Source organism: Scomber scombrus, chromosome 14 (assembly GCF_963691925.1).
Source record: "Scomber scombrus chromosome 14, fScoSco1.1, whole genome shotgun sequence".
Classification (NCBI taxonomy): Eukaryota; Metazoa; Chordata; class Actinopteri; order Scombriformes; family Scombridae; genus Scomber; species Scomber scombrus.
Window position 1 is genome coordinate 7017912 of NC_084983.1, and position 20228 is coordinate 7038139.

General features: G+C 40.0%; 1 protein-coding gene across 1 annotated transcript; it reads left to right on the top strand.

Annotated features, from left to right (window-relative positions):
* Positions 1 to 1732: 1732 nt before the first annotated feature.
* On the top strand, positions 1733 to 19945 carry LOC133993694 (flotillin-2a). Its single transcript, XM_062432706.1, has 11 exons — positions 1733 to 1896; positions 5363 to 5444; positions 9103 to 9193; positions 12647 to 12770; positions 13010 to 13128; positions 13231 to 13344; positions 13508 to 13627; positions 13717 to 13931; positions 14603 to 14786; positions 15618 to 15767; positions 17250 to 19945. The coding sequence occupies exons 1-11, from the start codon at positions 1848 to 1850 to the stop codon at positions 17298 to 17300; spliced, it is 1299 nt and encodes a 432-aa protein (XP_062288690.1). The 5' UTR covers positions 1733 to 1847; the 3' UTR covers positions 17301 to 19945.
* The last annotated feature ends 283 nt before the right edge of the window (positions 19946 to 20228 follow it).

The window sequence follows — 20228 nt, forward strand, 5'->3', positions numbered from 1 at the left end:
AGTATAATGGTAAATTAGTTTTTGAAGAGAGGATGTTGAATTAAGGAATTTGGACACTGTCCATGACTTCCTTTTGTCATCTTGTGGGGAGGGGCCCTTCATTTTTAGGATTGTTGTTGAGGCCCCTCATCACCGCCCTCATCAAGGCAGTCCTGTCCTCATGAGAGATCATGGCCCAAAAAAAAGCAGCCCTCTAGGATGAAGCAGGTTTCAATGCTATGTCTGTGGCGTCTGCACAGGAATGTTTATGAATGTAGCTTTAAGGTATTTTGACAACCTTGCCAGAGGCTGCAGTGCAGGATATACACATGCTGGTTGTTGTGAGTCAATATGGGTTGTGGTCCTGGGCTATATTCCCAGTCATTTCCTGCCCTGGAGCAAGACTTGTCCTTTTATTATGCTAGAGCAGCACTCATAAATCCATCTGACAGACAGATGGGAAACATGACAACCATGTGATTGCACTGATATGGAGTAGATGGAAAAACTAAACTGAATGAAGTTCGTAGAAGAAGAAAATGGGTTATCACTGTGATGAAAATACGAAATCATGATTTGTTGTTCCCGACCCCAGAGTTTTCTCATCTTGCATACCATGCCTGTAGAGGCACATGCTAAGGTGTAATTATCCTCTCTCAAAACCAGTCATGCAGATCTTCTACACTGGTATTTGATTACAGTGCCACCTCTGCAGCATGCCACGCCTGTTCTGTGTTATTATTCGCCAGTAAACCTATGTTCAGCGCTGAATGTCAGAGGTAATGAGTGTGCAGATATTTGTAAATGCACAAATTCGATTAGGAGCATATTGCTTTGAATATCTATGCTTTTACTCTGTCCTAGGAATGAAAGTTTATACTGTTCAATTGTACATGAATCGTGTGGGTGGTAAAGCTTTTCTTTTGTTTGTTTTTTCCCTGGATGGGCTTGAGGACTGAGGGTTTCAAATTTCATTCAATTTGCATACAGTGTAGGCTTCCACAGTTGTAGAATAGTACAATGGCTCTTAAACTCTTTCACATCAAGAACTCCTAAACTGACACAAATTAGACCACAGACCCCCATCTGATAAGATTTTTGCTTTTAGATGTGTTACTACAGAAAGTGTATGAAACCCAAGGCCAAAATATTCACACATTCTGTCATTGTGTTACCTATTTATGGAACTATAATGAAAATAAATGATTCCCCTTTTTGTCAGGGACTCCTTGAACCCCCTCAAGGACCCCGGACCCCACTTTGAGAACCACTACAACAGCACACGCCCTACATTGTCAGGGGCGTGTCATTGCGGCTCATGACACATTTCGCGGGGAATCCGTGACCGCCTTAATAATACCAAAGGAGATCAATAGTGTGTAATCAGGTTATTGAACACGAAGTCAAGTGATCCCACCAGCACGCGCACACACTCTGGGAAATGACACTGGTCCTTTACTGTTTATCGCGTGAGAGGACAACCACGCCTTTATTATTATTATTATTACTATCTCACATCCTCGCTGTAGAGGGTCAGCAGAGAATATGGGCAGAGAGGGGAGGGGGATCTGACCAGTGAAGTCAAGCGGCAGAAAAACTGGAACGGAAGTTGGGCAATGTAAGGTTCCAAAATAAATGTACAAAGAAATTTCGACTACAGCACGACTTTTATTTTCACAGTCGTAAGCGGAAGCGGCGCCATTTTGAAACGCCTCAACGATCATCGATGGGCGTGGAGCTTTGACTGCAATGTAGTGCAGAAAACCACGGTGAGGTGAAAAGGAGAGAAAAAAAAATCAGTGTGTACAATAACGCTATTCTTGTGGGAATCGAGTAGTTTTGGATAGTCTGTTCTTCTGTCGGTAAAAATGGGAAATTGCCACACCGTTGGACCAAACGAGGCCCTGGTGGTTTCAGGTACGTTAACCGTGAACGTATATGGCCAATATGCCCGTTATGGCTGCTTTAACATACACGGTGCCGAGAGAAAATACAGCCCTACTGCTAACCTCTTATTCCAAGTGACTGCTTATACCTGAAACAGCGCGTTACTCGGTACATTGACTACCATTTGTTGTTATAATGATATTATATAGTATAATAACAAACCACCTTAGTCAGCGTTCACGTACGGTAATGTTAGCCGTTAACAGGTCGCCCCTCCTCCGTGGACACTAAAGCGTTAACTAAAATCATAAAGTGTCGGTTTTTACTCAACCTTTACGACGAAAAAACTGCTATTTATGTCTATTGTCTCTGTTTTAATGTTAATATCCCTCACAAAATGTGTTTTGTCGATGCTGTTTTGAGGGTTTGGTCCCACATATGTTTTCATTTAGCCAAGTGTAGCGTTTAATCACGAAGCGGCTTTCACAGGTGCACTCTGTTATTGTTAAGCAGTCGATATAGAGATAAATATAAGGATTGAGATGTAGATAAGATAAAATTTGTAATTAGTTAACGTTATGGCTGTTTTTCCTTGGACAGTGGTGGTGGGATATGGCGGCTGTCTGCTGCAGAAGGAATACAGCTAAATTCAATTAGAGTCAGGCGCAGCGATGATACTCTTCCTGGTCGCAGTCAGGTTTGCAGTGACCACACAGTTTGTTGTGTCTCTGTCAGCCAGTGCTTCTACCAGCATTGACACAGGGGGCCCTACAAGGCTTTTCTTTTTCACAAGGGACCCTGGTGTAAACATTCAGAGACCAGGGCCCACTATTGTGTCAGAGAGGCTGCCATTAAATTTACATGGATTCTCTTCAGAGAGTCACATGTCTGATTACAACACTCATGGTGTAAATTGTCAGTAACATCTGTGTTCGATCAAAACTGAAAAACTGTTTTGTCATGTTGCGGCATTGTCAAATAATCTCATACGAACCCCCTGGTGGCCTCCGGGCCCCATTTTTTAAGGAATCAAATAACTTTAACCTTTTGTTTTAAAGGCTTGCCTAAGTCTATTAATGTGATAGGGCAGCTCATGCAGAAAAAAATGTCAGCGCTCTTTTGTAACTGCGTCTGATTGGGCAGATTCCAGTCTAACCCGTCTTTTGATGGAAAAAAAAAGAGAAAAGGCTTTGGGATTTTCCATTGTGAACAAACGTTTAAGCGAGGGCCAGTCACCACATAGAGGAACATAAATGGCAAAGAGGACAGTGGGCGGGTGATTCACATCCTGATTTCAAGATTAATGCCATAGTGTGAGAAGAAAGTGCTCTGCAGTAGTCAGGTGCCAAAGCAGGTTTAATCATTTTTGTGGGGGGCCAAATTTAAAATATTGCAGGTAAAACTTCATGACGTGAGGAAAGGCTTACTTGTTCACTTTTCAAGAACCAAACACTTCATCAGGAAAACTGAAGATGATGACAGGATTTTTTTTAGCTTGTGTAAATTCTCATTCATTCCCATGGAGCACCACCCCCCCCCCCCCCCCCCCCCCCGCCGCCGCCGCTTTGGAGTGAATGCAGTGTGGAATCTCAGTTATGCCCGGGGAAGACTAGAGCAACTAGAGCTAAAATGGTGTGTGGTTCCAAGCTTTTCTATAGGTCCGTCTTTAGCCTGTTACCACTTAAGTTGGCGATGGCATTTGGCAGGAGTCAGCTGGATTTTAATAGTAAAAGCCTGTCCCGCCCACATTCTTTCATTAAAACAGCACTTGTAATCCACAGGATTTAGTTTGTCGTCATAACAAATGGCAGAAAAAAAGCTTCAAAAAAACATTCTGCTTGTGTTGATTAAAAAAGTAAATATTTATACATTAAATGTTCATATTTTACAGTATCGCGTAGTTTGGGGGAAGAAAGAGGTCAATCTGGAAACTCAAAAGTTAGCATGACAGACTAGCTCAAAAGGTCACCATCATAGTGTTGAGTTGAGTTTTTTTCCAAGCACTATACATCCCTTCTGCTCTGCCTGCACAATACAATGCTACTGTTTCCTATGGGATTTTGTTCGGTCACATCAGGGAAGTGCAATTATTTATATAATGTGAAGAATGGGGAACAGAATGGGCTACTGTGGGAGAAAGTGAGATTTCTGCTTTAAATTTATACAAGTTTAGTCTTTTTCCATTTACACAGTTATTATTAAAATGTTAAGAAATAATGTGTGTGTGTGTGTGTGTGTGTGTGTGTGTGTGTGTGTGTGTGTGTGTGTGTGTGTGTGTGAGAGACATGCGTCAATATGTTGAGCTGCTGTAATGCTTGGTTGTCGGGGGAGTATGTGTCCGTAAAGATAGTCCGGCTCCTCCCCATCCTCAGTTAACGTGTGACAGCTGGGAATGTCACACTAAACACTCCAGATTAAACTATCACACGACAGCCAATGAGCAGGACTGATACGTGTTGCCTAAACAAACTTTCATCATATCTGGAAATATCTCCCAGCGCCTTTAAAACAATTGTTGCTACAGTTTCTACAGCGCTGCGTGTGGAGAGGGTGACGGGACTGACGTCACATGTAGCTGTGGAATTAGACATTTCTGTTTAATGTAAATATAAATATAAGAATATAAAAGTGTGTGTTTTGTGCAGAAATATATGTTTTACTGTAGGTGTTATTTTGCTTTATGAGAATATTTTATTTATCAGAACAGTTTATTGTGGTGTTTGAATTGAATTGATTTGCATTGGTTTGCATTGAATCACATGAACGGCCACAGTCAGATAAAACACGTTTTGATTTGTGTTTGACAAAGCTGATTAAAGCCAAGCGAACCATTGATATCACAGCGGAGCACTGAGAGCATTTACATTGACAACACACACACACACACACACACACACACACACACATACACACACATACACGGCTCGATTAGAGAAAGTCAACATGTGTTGCAGTTGAGATACAGTACGCTGGCAGAGGTAAAGTCACATCAAGAGATTAAAAGTCGTACCGGAAAACACAGGTGCCTGACTTTCTCCTAAATGAACAAACATTGTGGGGACTGTGGTTGGAAGACATGCATGGTTTTTTATGAATTTTTTAGCAGCACATGATCACCACCCTGAGAAACAAGCATGAAACCAGGTCACTGTCTTCTCAGTAATTCTGCACTTCTCTGGATTCAAAACTGAATCTGCTAAATAAATAAATAAACTTTTTCATTAGGTGTATTTCTTCTGATTGAACAAATATGGTGATCTGTTTGTATGAATGACCATCCAGCAGTAGTTATGTTAAAGGTCTAAACTGCTCATAGCAGTAGGAACATACATCATGTGGGTGTTTGTGGTTAAGTGAAAGCTTCTCACATTTGGGGTGATCATGTGACTGTTAATGAAACACTTTGTAATTCCAGCTCACGCCTTCATTAACAGTGATGGTAGTATGCGTCATCTATTACCCTTGTGACATCCATGTCATCTGTGTTGTTTCCAAGGTGGCTGCTGTGGCTCAGATCAGAAGACGTATATGGTGGGAGGCTGGGCCTGGGCCTGGTGGCTCATCTCTGACATCCAGAGGTAAGACATGTCTGCTCTGTCTCCGAGGCCGCATATTACTCACAAACCATAAAAACTGCTGAAAAGTCCTGTTGAGCCAATGAGTGTCAGGTGGCACAAAGCTGACAAACTCGGTTAGGAAGCTTTTAAGAGCAGGGTATCTGCAGGTACACGCAACAGGCTGAAAAAAAATTCTTTACAAAGTTATTACAAGTCCTAATCTGCAAGGGATTATTTAAGAGGCTGAAGAGCACGTCTCTTTTCTACAGTACTCCATGTGCTTACCAATGCTATGGAGGGGGTGTAAGGGTATTTTAGTGCATCGGTTTCTTCCATGGGGAGTATCTGAACTAGTGGTCAGATGACCATTACATTTGATATAGATGTCTGACACCACCAGAGGAGGATTTGTAATTTTTGTTCATCTCCTGACATTTCTTCCAATGCCACCATCAAGCCAAAAAAAATACTGTATCGTATTATTTATAAAGCAGATAGAATTAAATGATAAGTTTTCTTTTTGTTAAACAATAAATAGAGTAAACCAACAATGAAAGGATCCTGTTGACAGGTTTTGTGTGTAGTGAAGGTTGTTGATTCCTCTGTGCTTAAAACTCTTCAGTAAGTCACAGTGTGGCAGTGGTTTATATGTTGCTTCTGATATGAACATGGGCACTGTAGTTTATTTTGAGTCAATCACATATACACTTTACACTGTCATGGGGCTGTAAATACAATACTCACAAGGGGCACCAAGTGTGTTTTAATCCATGGATTAAAATAGTTCCTAACAGATGTTCTGTTTAATTTTGTCTGATTGATGTTTACTAAAAACTACATTGCCCATTGCCCCATCACCATATATACATATATCTATATATACAGGTTTATATTTATAAATGTGTATGTGTGTGTTTATTCGACAGAAAGTGTCACTATTGTATCTGATCAGGTTTTATTAAGGTAGTGTACTAGGTTTATGGGGTCTCTTTGTGTTTGTTAGTGTATAATAGTAAATGATGATGGGCAGCTGATCCTTCAATTAGTATTAAACTTTTTTCAGTTTTTGTGTGTAGGTAGTTTAAAAAAGTCAAATGTTTAGACGTGTTGGCGAACTGCAGATACCCTGACACAGTTATTTTTCAGCAAGACAAAAAGAAATGTTGTTTTCTCTTTCCTATCCACATCCACTTCAGTGAAGAATAAACAAGTTATTTATGGTGAATTGAGGCAAACAACATTAAAATAAAAAATGAATGTTTACCAGATGTGTAAACATAGCTGCTCACCACTGTACGCTGCTTTTAAATGCAACCCCGAATTCAGCTTCTTTGATAATACTGGGAAGATAAACAAATGGCACATAATGGCGAGGTCAAAGTAATGTTTTACAAAACAGTAACCGTTAACCTTGTTATGTTGACCTCTCACATTCCTAACCATTGATACTACAACAACAAATTAACAAATTAAAAACACACGGTAAGCAGCTGTAAATAATTTGCATATATTATTCATTAATTTGATTATATTCAAATAAATTGAATTGTCTCTCTGCCAGAGCTGGAAACCAGAAAGTAAAATAGTATTTTCTTAATCAAGTCTAGTCCTAATCAAGAGACAAAACCTGAAACACTGACAGAGACTCTGTGGACCTGCAAACTGTTTGACCTTAAAGCTTATAGCTACATGCTCAATGTAGAATATGCCCATATAAAATGTCCCTGTAAAATTGTGGTACTTGGTTCAAAGTGGCTAATTTAATGTCAGTGAACCTGTATTTTACATGTCAGTAATCACAAATGAACTGGTCTAAGATAGTGTGTAAACATCTGAATGTTGTTTGAGTTTATTTATCTTTTTAACTTCAAAATCTCAATCACCCGAGATGTTTTTACTCTATCACAAAACCACCAGTAAAAGATAGTGAAGAATTATACTTTGAAAACAAACTAACCTATGGTAATACTCCTTTGCCTCTGGAGCTCCTGGTTATAATAAAAATGTTAGTTAGTGTTTTTCTGCCTCTTTGTTTCTACTTTGCTGAAGCCGCTTTGCTTTGTTTGGTGTCGATCTCACCCTGTCTCAGCCCCGCTGTGTCTCCTTCGGTTAACCCATTTCCTACTAAGTGCTCTTCTTCATTGTTAGTTGCTAGGAAATGTAACGCTACACCTTGACCATGAAATTAAGTAAATCACCCCACCCATCCCCCTCGCCCCATCCCTGTTAAGAGACTGGCTGTCTGAATCCCCTCTTGTCTATTTTTACTGTGCAGTTTGGTCCACATTTCAGATGCTTTATCAGATGATGAGAACAGGAGAGATGCTCCTTCTTTTCTCCGAAGTAGTGACCACTTCAGCTCCCCTGTGCACATAAAGCCAGAAGCTAGACAGTATCATAAAAACAGTAGGGGAGGGGGTGAAGTGTGGCTTCCCGCTTGTGATGCTGCAATCACTTAAATGTCCAGGCCTATGACTCATTGATCCAATTCCTCCGGGGGGAAAAAAAGAGAGAGAGGTGGAGCCCTGAACCAGAGAGTCTCCTCCTCCAAGTGTAACTACCATGTCTTACACTCTAAAACTGACTCCGACAACAGTATTTATTATAAAATAACAGCTGTGGTCGTTTTATCAGCTCTGCAACATAATCTCATATAAACAGTTGCGCTCGGCTGGTAGTGAAGTGGCCGATAACGATAGTTTGTAGCAGACATTCTTTTCGTAATCTCTGTGTAGAAGTAGTCGCTGGGATCAAGAATCCTGTCAACACAGAGTTAAGGTTTCATCCATGGATCTTGCTCTTTGTCCCAGTTTATTTAAACATTTATTAACAGACGAGAGAAGCTGTGTTGGAGCAGCCATTCTGGTTTTGTAAGAGGTGTCACCAGCAGCAGATCATACATGAAACAGCCTTTGGGGCTAAAACAGCAAAACAGGAGGTCAGATTATGTCTTTCCCCTCCCTCCCTCTTCCCTTTTTTCCTCTTTGACCTTGGTTACTGACATTCCTAACACCTGTTGTCCAACTTACTGTTTTGCCTCTTGCTACTCCCGCCTGCCTACGTAGAATGTCTCTGGAGGTTATGACCATCCTCTGTCGCTGTGAGAATATCGAAACCTCGGAGGGTGTTCCCCTGGATGTGACAGGGGTGGCTCAGGTAATGCATTTCCAAAGACCCAAAAAAAAAAAAATAAATAAATAAAAAAGCAGCAGGTGACTGGTGCCCGAGACCAAAGGAAAGACACAGGAAAATGGTTCAACTAACAAGCTAACGTTGTGTGTCTGTTTCTCTCACCTTCACGGCTTTTTTCCCCTCTGCAGACAAAAGGACACGCTCAGCTGTCACTAACTTGAGCATTGCCATAAAGCTGAACTCTGAGTCACTTTTGGCAATGGGGTAACCAAATGAATGCTATAGAAACGGCTAAAAAGGATTTGAGGTATCCAATCCAAAAAAATAATTGAGTTATTTAAAAAATAATTGAAACCAATCTAAATGTAGAGATCTTTGAGTTCTGGATAGCATCTCATTTTACTCCGTTGTTAGTGATCTGGAGTCCTTGGGTGAATGGTTCACTTTGTGCTGTTTTTTCCCCCCTTGTGTTCTGGCCCTTCCCTTCATTTGCTTTCCCTCCGAACATGTCAATTTTTATTTTATTTTTTTTCCACATTCTTCACAGGATAACGCTTGAGATTATGACCCTGCAGCCCAAGTGTGAGGATGTAGAGACAGCGGAGGGTGTAGCTATTACTGTCACTGGGGTGGCTCAGGTAAATCACCACACTTTTTTGGGAATGCCAGTAGACTCCACTAACCCCCACATCTTTCCCAACCTCCTCTTTTTTTTTCTTCCTCTGGCGTCACCACATAATCACAGCAAATGGGGGAATTTCATAGAGGACTCAAGTGAAGATGCACACCTGTATTTTTTTTGTGTGTGTGATTTTGACATGAGACAGATGCACATACAGATGTTGGGTCAAACTGTTGTCTGCATGATTTCTGCTCATATGTGGACAGAGTTCACCTAGTTTATTGTATCTGACCAAGGACGCAGTCAGACTGACAGTAGCACTGTGTCCAAAAACGCAGTGTCCTCATTAATTTAAATGATACCACTGAGCGCAGTGTAAATTGGCCAATCAAATACAAGCAAGTAGAATATTGAATATCTTGCAGCACTGCACTAATTCTTCTGATTATGATATGCAGTTGTGGAGATTATTATTGCCGCGATGACTGTCCAGAGTGGTACATTTCTGCTTGTAAGGATCATAAACTGTCCAGTTTCTTTGTGTTTGGGAAACCGTCAAACTGAACTTCCTGGTTTATATTCACACAGCTGTAGCAGCTCACCCACACCAATGCAGCCCCTTGCGTTTTGTTGGAGCAGTGCCATTTTCTGTCTGATATGGGTCCTAGTGTGACAGTAGAGGGGGTCTGTGCAGAGCCTGATGTGCATTTTGGTGGTGTTCTGTTCTTTTCTTTTTTTCTTCTTTTTTTTTGTTTGTTAATTATGTATGCTATTGTTTGATCCCATTCAGTGTCAAAATCAACAAAATGTTTAGGTTGACAACTGTTTAAGAAAAAATCCACCTTAAAATAAAATTCACTTTTCTTTTCCACAAGCCATTTGGGTAACTTTCTTTTCACAATAAAAGTTAACAGTATTAAGATATAGTCACTAAATGTATAATAATGATGTTGTTTAATGGCACTTTTCAGTACTTTAAAGTTTCAAAAATCTTCATTATATAAACAAAGATAACAGGTGAAGATAATTACAAGGAGACTGAAATATAATATTCAAGTTATTAATAAACACATTTAATTGAAATAAGTACTTAGCATTGCACTGCCATAACAAGGACTCAAAGTAAAATCCAGCAGAGCCATATTGTCTTTTTATCGTGTTTTTCTTCTTGTATTTTAAAACCTACATTACCCACAATGCAACTGCAGACAGTTCAGTTGGAAATTCAGTTGTGTGTACTGACAACAAGTCACAGCTGTCATGGACATCTTGTCTTGTGGAAACTTTCCCTTGTAATTAAGTGCTGACTAATTTCTAAACAAGTGTAATAAAAAGTGATTCTTTTTTTTAATGGTGGATTTTCACATTTGCATAAAAAAACTATTTTCTGTATTTCAGTTTTCAAATGATATTCTGCTATGATTCATTTATCCTTTTTTTTTAGCCAGCATGCATTTTGGTGTTTGAAAGAGGATGCCTTATTATCTTCTGGCCACAGTAATGCCAGCGTTCCTCTGTGATTTCCTACATGCATGCTGACAATGCACCCACTGTTTGGAGCTGAACAACCCCTCACTCTCACATAGTTCACTTCACAGAGAGGCTCACCATGCCACCATTTGATTGGCCCAACCTAAGCCAAAGCCATTGTGGAACGTGTGTCCCATGGCAACAGGAGGCTAGAAACACACATTTAGGCTCAGAGAGAGGCACCTATTCGAGTGAGTTTATTGCAAAACCTGAGCAGAATGTCAATCAATGATGTCGTTCTGACTTAACTACATACTCAGAGATGGTTGAGACCTTTGAGGAACAACAGGAATTGAGGAAATAGTTGTCAGGGACAGTTAGGATTGCATTGTTTTTCTCTTACATTTCCTGTGCCTGTGTATTTCAGTTGTGTGTCATGAAGTGAACAGGAGGAAGGGTGGCGTCAGAAGGGACATTTGGGGTTAGGTCAGAGATCAGGAGTTGTAAACAAGATATCACCATTGCACACACGTCTTTATTCCAGTCTGGGCCGCAGCACAGCTCCCCCTGCTGTCTGTTTGTGCCTGATGTGTGGTTGTCCAGGTGGCTTGCAGCTTTTTTTTGTTTTCAGACATGTTTCCTTGGAATGACGTTCATCTTCCCTGACATTGTGTTGCCCTTATTCCTTGTATGAATGCATGTTGCAAAACAAAACCATGTGCAGACCGCTCGCCTAAGGACCCAGCTCACGCTCTCTTTCCTTACAGCTCCAGTGGAGTATAGTGTCATCCCAAACCTTTTGTCTTGCACTTTTTTTGATTGACCTTAAACGAGTTCTCTTACTGTCACTGATTGCCCTTGTTTGTTTTATTTTATTGTAAACAGTGTCGCTGATTTAATTCCCTCAACTTTAAATGATACTGTCCACTGTTATTTGACTTTATAAGAGGAACATACAGTAGTTTCTGATTTATGATTCACTCTACATTACCATGAAACCAGCTTTGATGTTGGACTTTCTTCCACATAGTAATTACTCAAATGTAGAACTAAACAGGGAATATATATCCCTGCATTTAAATGTGTGCATTAAGAAGTTATTAGCGTAGCAGCTTCCATTTACAAGTACTCTTGCTCTGCTTGTTATCTTATGTCTAAGAGGAATGGGTTTGAAGTCAGGTCTGCATCTGGTGATATTGATCACAGAAGAAAGGCATCTAGTTTCAGATTACCTACCGTGACATGATTTGATTCAAGGATGCTGCTGTCTGCACTTTTAAAGTCCAGGCACTCACACAATTGAGTGCATCAGAAAACATCAGCATATCAACTATGTTGTGATTAATTATATGAGATTAGGACAAAATGTATTATCCAAAGATATTGCTAAAATGCTGTTTTGTACATGCATATCATTGTGTATTGAAAGCCTAAGAAATCTGAAGTAACTTTTAGATAATGTTTGTTTACTTCATTGTATTTATCTCACCATGCAGACTTTACTCCATTGTTTCTAAACTCTTTAATAAGGCATAGTGACTGTGTACAAGATTACAATTACAGTGATCACATCTCCATCTCCAGAAGTAATAGTGTGTTTATATGCCTTTCTCCTGTGATAATAATCATAATTGAAGCAGTTCATCACAGTGCAAAATGTTGTTCTATCACAATCAATGATGCAGAGATCTGACTTGTTCTTCAACAAAAATCGCATCAACAAAAACTGGTTTAAATGAAGATGTAAATGTAATGTATACTTTTGTACTTTCAGCACTATGAATTCATTAAAAAAATACTGATGCTGCACAAGTGAAGAGAAAATAATAATGACGTATGGTAACAGATCAGATAGAAAATGATTTGTTAATAGTTTGAGAGCTACTACTTATGTTTTTTTTCATGTGTGCCACACCCCCTGCCTGTATTTGTATTGGTGTTGTGCGTGTTTTTTGTGGATGTGTATTCAGCTGACGATCTTTGTCCACACTGGCACCAGGTGAAGGTGATGACAGAAAACGAACTGCTGGGTTACGCCTGCGAGCAGTTCCTAGGGAAGTCGGTCGTGGAGATCAAGAGTGTCATCTTGCAGACACTCGAGGGTCACCTGCGTGCCATCCTTGGTGGGTATCTCCTTTAAGCTGCGTTGTCTTTGCTTGTTTTTGCCTTTTTTTTGTAACAAATGTGGGCAGTCCAAATTGTCTTTGATCTGGACACACGTGGGTAATGGGTAACAGGTGTGTAATGTTACAGAGTGACAGTGAAAACATAAATGTATTGTAAACTTCTGCTGCATCAGAGGAGGGGGATTAAGAATTTAAATAGGAAAGGCATTAACCACTGTTTTATTTCTATATCACAGGTACCCTAACTGTTGAGCAGATTTACCAAGACAGAGACAAATTTGCCGTCCTGGTGCGAGAAGTGGCAGCACCCGATGTCGGCCGCATGGGCATCGAGATCCTCAGCTTCACCATCAAGGTGTGAGACGTCACGTTTTCTTCATTCTGCATTTATCTTTTGAATAATTATAATTTAATGACTAACCATACTGCACCTCTGTATTTATTTATGTTCTGACAGGATGTATATGACAAAGTGGAGTACCTGAGCTCGCTGGGAAAAACTCAGACAGCTGCAGTACAGAGAGATGCAGACATCGGAGTGGCAGAGGCAGAGAGAGACGCTGGCATCAGGGTAAGAGGAGCTTTAAGAGCAAATTAAAACTACAAAGAAGAGCGATTAGAAAGCATCGTTCTGTGATTGAGAATAGCTATTAGCTAACAGCTATCATATTAGGACACCTTCCAAGTGCTAATTCATCTGCCTGTCATTATCTTTTGCATAATGCCTTTTACAGGAAGCTGAGTGTAAGAAAGAAATGATGGATGTTAAGTTCCTAGCTGACACAAAAATGGCCGACTCCAAAAGAGAGCTGGAAATGCAGAAAGCCTCCTTCAACCAGGAAGTGAACACAAAGGTAACGAGTTAAATGAGTTGAATAGACTAGATAGGATATATTTCCAACAATTAAACACAAGAATATTAACAGCAACTTCCTGCCTCTAGAAAGCAGAAGCTCAACTGGCGTATGAGCTGCAGGCTGCCAAAGAGCAGCAGAAGATCCGTCTGGAGGAGATTGAAATTGAGGTGGTGCAGAGGAAGAAGCAGATTACAATTGAGGAAAAGGAAATCGACCGTACAGACAAGGAGCTCATCGCCACAGTGAAGAGACCTGCAGAGGCTGAAGCCTACAAGATGCAGCAGCTGGCTGAGGGACAGAAGTGAGTCGTCACACATACAAAAGCTCTCTCACTATTGTTTCACTTTTCAACTTTCCATGCTTGAGGGAAAGATTTTAAGATACTACTGATATCAACACAATTCCTGAAACAAGAGAAACTGACCATTACTTACAGCAGGGGGTCTCAAACTGACAAAAAATAAGTTGTTTGTGTTTAGATGTTTTATAACAGAAAGTGAAACCTATAAACGAAATAGTCATACATTCTGCCATTGTGTTCCTTATGGATGAAATCATAGTGAAAAATAAATGATTCCCTTTTTTTCTGAGGACCTCCTGTTACCCCCTGTGGACTCTGGACCCCCTGTTGTTAACCACTGACTTACAGAATATGATATATGACAGGCCATCATGCAAATGACTCCCATCAAACTATACAGCACCATTAAAGTGGCAGCCAGTTTATCACTTACTTATCATCGCTCAGACCTTATTAAGATCAACAAGACGCACAAGAAAAGTGAGAAAAAACCCAGTGTGAGATACAGTTCTTAGTCCAAACACGATTCAAACATGCTCTCATTTTTAAATTGATTAAAAAGACGACGACACATTTTAAAAGTTAATGTTTTGTGATGCTGTAAAAGGGCAATGACTCTCTGCACATGTAATTATAGTGAGTAAAGAGTCCTTCTCTAACCCTCCCACCAGGATAAAGAAGGTGCTGATTGCACAGGCAGAATCTGAGAAGATCCGCTGCATCGGTGAAGCCGAGGCCGCCTCCATCGAAGCGGTGGGAAAAGCAGAGGCTGAGAAGATGAGGCTGAAAGCTGAAGCCTACCAGCAGTACGGCGATGCTGCCAAGACAGCTTTGGTCCTCGAGGCTCTGCCCAAGGTCTGTGTCGTACATTTATACTCCACTGCTTCTAAAAAGATTCACCAACATTTAGACAGTTCGATTTATTTGTCTCATTTAACACAAGTGGATTGAAAAGTCATCTGTGTCGTCTGTAGGCAGCTTTTTCTATGTGAATGCTGACAATTAAACATGAGTATATTTGGGTTTTTTTAAATATGAAACATTCTTTTAGTTTTCTAAAGTTGGCATTGGTTTTTATCCTCAAACATCAACAAATTAGTCTTCATCATTACAAATCAATTATGAATCAGCTGCAGCTGTCTGTCCTGGCTAGTCCCTTGTAAACAGAAAGTCCCATGACAAGAGACACGATCTGCCATGGTCAATACTTACAAAGAGTGTCTTTGCTTATGTTGCCTGGCAGGTTTACATGCATGTCATTAAAAATTAACTGACACTTGTTACAAGGAGGTAACGTTATCGCATCATGTCAGCGGTTTGGCAGTACTTCACAGTGGATGTTCCCACCAGTAAGACGGCGAATAATTATTCCTATATTTATTTAGTTAAGTTGCTGTTGCACAACTGTTTTATACTGTTCTATTTAAAAATAAATGGCTTCCATTTGCTGTATTCATTCATGTTTTACAAAGGGTTTAACCTGAGCCAGGCCTTACCACAATGATAATCATATCACAGTCATGCAGGCGTAGTATGATTTTATTTTATTTTTTTAACACACTGGTATCGGTATCAGTAATCGGCATCGGCCAATACCCACAGCACAAGTATTTGGATCGGTATCTGGAGGGAAAAAATGTTATCGGAACATCTCTAATGTTCACATGCCCCCTTGTGTTTTATTAGATTGCTGGTAAGGTGGCTGCACCGCTGTCCAGGACCAACGAGATTGTCATCCTGAGTGGAGAAGGCAGCCGTGTCACTGGAGAGGTGAACCGTCTATTAGCTGAACTCCCCGTGTCCATCAACGCCCTCACTGGAGTGGATCTGACTAAGGTGAGAATGCCACACAGATGTACGCTTGGTTTATCATTGGCAAGAAAAAAAAGAAAGAGGGGTTGACCTTCTTGAACCAAAAAATAAGATGTGAAAAGGCTGCAATGTATGTCCTGTACACAGGGTTCACACTCAGGCTCCAAACAGTTGTGCCACTGATATGTTTACCAGCCTCTGCCTTTTTTGGCTTCTACTTCTCAAACTATTGTTCACATTTCACTAACAGTAAAGTTTTTCTATATGTTTACCACCATGTCCCTCTTTACAAAGACTGATAACTCTCTCCACTTCTGCACCGCTCCAAACAGAGCTTTCCTTATTTAGAGAAATTCAGGCGTGCTAGAATGATAATTACCTATAGTGGGCACACGCCTGTCAATTTGGAATGATTCGGATTCATTTACATACAGTGGTGAAAACTAAGTTGGCCTGTGCCATGAACTTAATGTCCACCCAGTTTCAGCCACATCTTTTAAAATGTCTCAGTACCGGGCAGGCTGTGTGGAAAAAAGATTATTTGTTTAAAGCTGCACTAATCAATATTTGTCATAACAGGATCAAATGACCTTGTGTAATATGAAAGAGGTTGCTTGTTGTGATGAGCCCACAGCAAATTATCATCCAACTATGCAGTTTCTGCTCAGCTCTATGAATCATTTTTACATCTTTAAGATTCCACTGTGATGAGCCAACCACACGAGTTGGTGAATATAGAGGAGCATTCAGTTGCTGAAGGGCCAAATATTTCCCTCAAGAGTTGGTGGAGGCCAGATCAGAGAGGAAATTGTATTCATCAGATGGATACAAACACAACTCCAGATCAACATCACTCAGTGTCTCCTGGATGTCTAAATGTTTGCTAACATGTTAAACATATCAACTTCAAGTGATTAGATGTCAGCATCGTACTCCAACTAATTTCACACAACTGTTACCAAATTCGGTACCAAATGTATTTGGACAAGCTTCAAAAATGAGTTCTATTGTCACTAGATGTACTATTAAGGTTTCTCATAATCAGGCTTTACATTTCAAATGCACCATGCAGTTGCACAGTATGATGGCATTTTGTGTACATGTGGGATTACAGGTCAGGAGTCAGAATAAGTAGCTTTTGTTGATTTAGATATTCTCCCAAAAATCATGGCAGCCATCAGTTTATCTTCAGCCCTCTGGTAACCGTTATTGGCCACTGGGGGGTGCTGAAGTTTCTCCTAAAAGATTTGATACAATATGATCCCAAACCTCATTGATGAATAGGTAATGGAATTATAAAATATTTTTATAAGAAAAAGGTCTCACATAAACATCCACACTTCACCTACATTTTCTTCAGATGACTCCTCTAGTTTTAGATTTATTCCAAAGTGGAAAATGTGTGTGATAGTGAGACTTGAATTTCTAAATGTGTGCTGGCCTCTATTGTTATTATTCTCTGTTGTCCATTAACACCAGCTCACCTTCTCTCCTCCGATCCCACAGATCCCTCTGCTCCAGAAGATGACCAACCCTCAGTGCCAATCAGCCATCTGATGAGTCAGCCCACAGACTTGTTTCACACAGTCCTTCGACATATACCTGCCTCAAGCATGAAAACAGTTTTTCAGCCTCTGACCCCTTATGCAACTGCCTTTGACCAGAGACACTTGACACCAACCAAGAGGTTTTTTATATTTTTAAGAGGATTTTAATTTTCTAAAGGAAAAACAAAGCTGGGGCCTTACTCCTAAAGGACCAGACTGTATGTATCTTCTGTTGTTTTTAGTTATGTTAGACACTTTGCTTTATATAAAACTGCACTAGTCCGCCAGGGTTATATGCTGCAATCCTGCTCAGTCCTACAAGTCATGTAATGCAGACTTGTGGTTTTCTTTTGTTTTGTGTGTTTTGTTTGTTGTTGTCTTTTTATTTTTGGGAGAGACAAACATCAGAGTTAGTCCACCTTTAATGTGGCAGTGTGTATAGAAGGAAAACACAGACAGACACACACACACACACACACACACACACACACACCCACACACCACTGTCTTCAATATTCAGTGCTGGAAAAAGGTCCCAAAAAATTTAAGGAAAAATCTGAATCTCTTCTCTGAGCTCTTTAAATGTCTTAATGCCTGAAGTTTGGAGTGCAGCGCTTCTCTGTCAGGTGTTGACATTTATTCACCTTTGGAGCAGATCAAATTGTGCCAGCTCCGGCCTCATCATTTAACATTCACTCGTCTAATGCTCAGAGCCCAATAAATTAAATTACTCACAGTAGACTGAGCAAGGTCTGAAATTGGCAGCCTTTCTTTTCTCTTTGCTTTTAAAACTCTTTTTAAAATTGCTTTTAGATTAGTTCAACTTTTATCTCTCTCTCTGAGGTAACTTGACAGATTTACAAACAGCTGTTACCCTTCAGGCTTTACAGATCTTCACCCACTGTGATTGTAAGATTTACAGTATATTACGATATTGTTGGTATTTGAATCACTTGTCTGATCATATTTACCTCACGGTATGTTGTCATGTTTCCTGTCTTCTGATGTGCAGTGCCTGTTCACCACTCAAGTGCCCAAACCTTTAGGACAGTGGTTTGGCTGTAGTTGGATTAATGCCAGAGTATATCACTGTGGCAGAGATAGACAATGTTTAAATATTGTAACCTGCTTTCCTAACATTCGTTTATACTAACAATAGCGTTAACTTCTCACTTTTGTCACGTGTTTGGATACATAGGCAGATATATAAACGCTCTAAATAAACTTATAACACAAAGCCATACATAGAAAAGATTATCCTTAAAATGGACCCTGGACAGCTGCCAGGCTTACCAACATTTCTGTTATACCTCAAGTAGCAAACGGTAGATGTTCAGGGTCTGAGCTTCAATCCCCTTTTTATTTTCCTCCTCCTCAGATAATCTGTTACGTTAATGTTAATCCTCCTTCTACTCAGATGTGGTAACATGTTTCTCACATGTTGTTCCCTTTTTGCAGAAAGTTGTGTACATATTTTCTAACTTTGAAGAGTAAACCCAAACTAAATCTTTTATTTTTGAAAGTTACCACTCTGCCACATATCTGACCCAACCTGTGGCGACAATGCAGGAAGTGAATGTTTCATTCAGTCGGTCCACAGTAAGGATTTAAGTTTGAGAATAAGCATGTGAACAGTTTGAGCTCAGGTGGGTTCTCTGTGAGGGTTATCGGTATCGTGAACAGTCTGTGTGAATCATGGTGGACCAATCAAATCACCAACTGCAGCATCTAAACTCAGAGTGGGGTGTAAACTCTTATTTGATTGGGTGAATCTAATTGTAGTCTGATACAATCATTTAACCGCTCAAATACAACAGCCAGTGTCCAAAGTGATGTCATACAGCAGTATTGGTGCAGCGTGCAACATGTTGTGAGTTTTGACCTCTAGATGGCAGCAGGACTTTAGCCCACGTTAAATTACTCTTCAGAGTCAATGAGCCTTTTGTTACTTTCCTGTTGTCAATGCAGACATTTAAACGTAATACTTTCTTATCGAGCTCCGTGTTTATTTAGCCAGTTATCAGCTCGGTTGTGCTGGCCATGTTTAATGTTGTGTTCTGCTTCTAGTAAATCACACAGTGAATAATGATTAACCACTCTTTAAAGCTTGTGATTTTAAATGTTTGCTTGTTTTTTTTCATGTTATCAGTGACCATTATGCAGTTATCACAGTTACACCATTTTCTTTATTTACTGTCAAATAAACGTGAGGCTTGTGGCTTGTATGTTCTGAGCAAATTCATTCATCTTGTTTCTGTGTTTCACATTTTTCTATCATAATCGCCTCCAAGTTCTGATGTGCTTCTGCAGCTATTACCTGCTGTAAATGCGGTGAAAACACTGCGCAGCTTATCGCAAATACAATAATATTACTAACCAATTGTTACATTCAGTATGTAATTCTGAAATGAAACATTTAAAAGTGGCCGGTGGTTTTTAACAAGCAATTAGCAGCACCAAGTATTCGTCATTTAAAACAGACAGAGAGCCCCTGATCATTGATGCTGACAGCAGCCTGGCACAGTGGTCTAACATCAGTGTGTGTGCTCAGGCTGCAGATGACTGACAGTTCTCCTCTTCACTTACACATTAATAGGAAACCTTCACCCACCTAATTGCACTTGAAGCTTTTTTGTTTGTTTTATAAGCTAGGAATCACATTTTGCAATAACTACCCACTCAAATTAGATTCTTTGTGCAATCAGTGTAATTATTTGATATACATACAACGCTTTGGCTTCAGTGTTGTTGTGGGTTTGACGGTTAGAAAGGTAACAATGTGATTATTCGCTGATCGGCTCTTTACATATCTGACCAAGTTTAATCAACGTTTGAGTGGTTGTTTCCAGACTGTGCTAAGCTATTTTCGCTAACCAAACAAATTTGTAGTAGTTTTATCGGACACAGTGCCTTTGTTAAATAATAAAGAAATGACTCA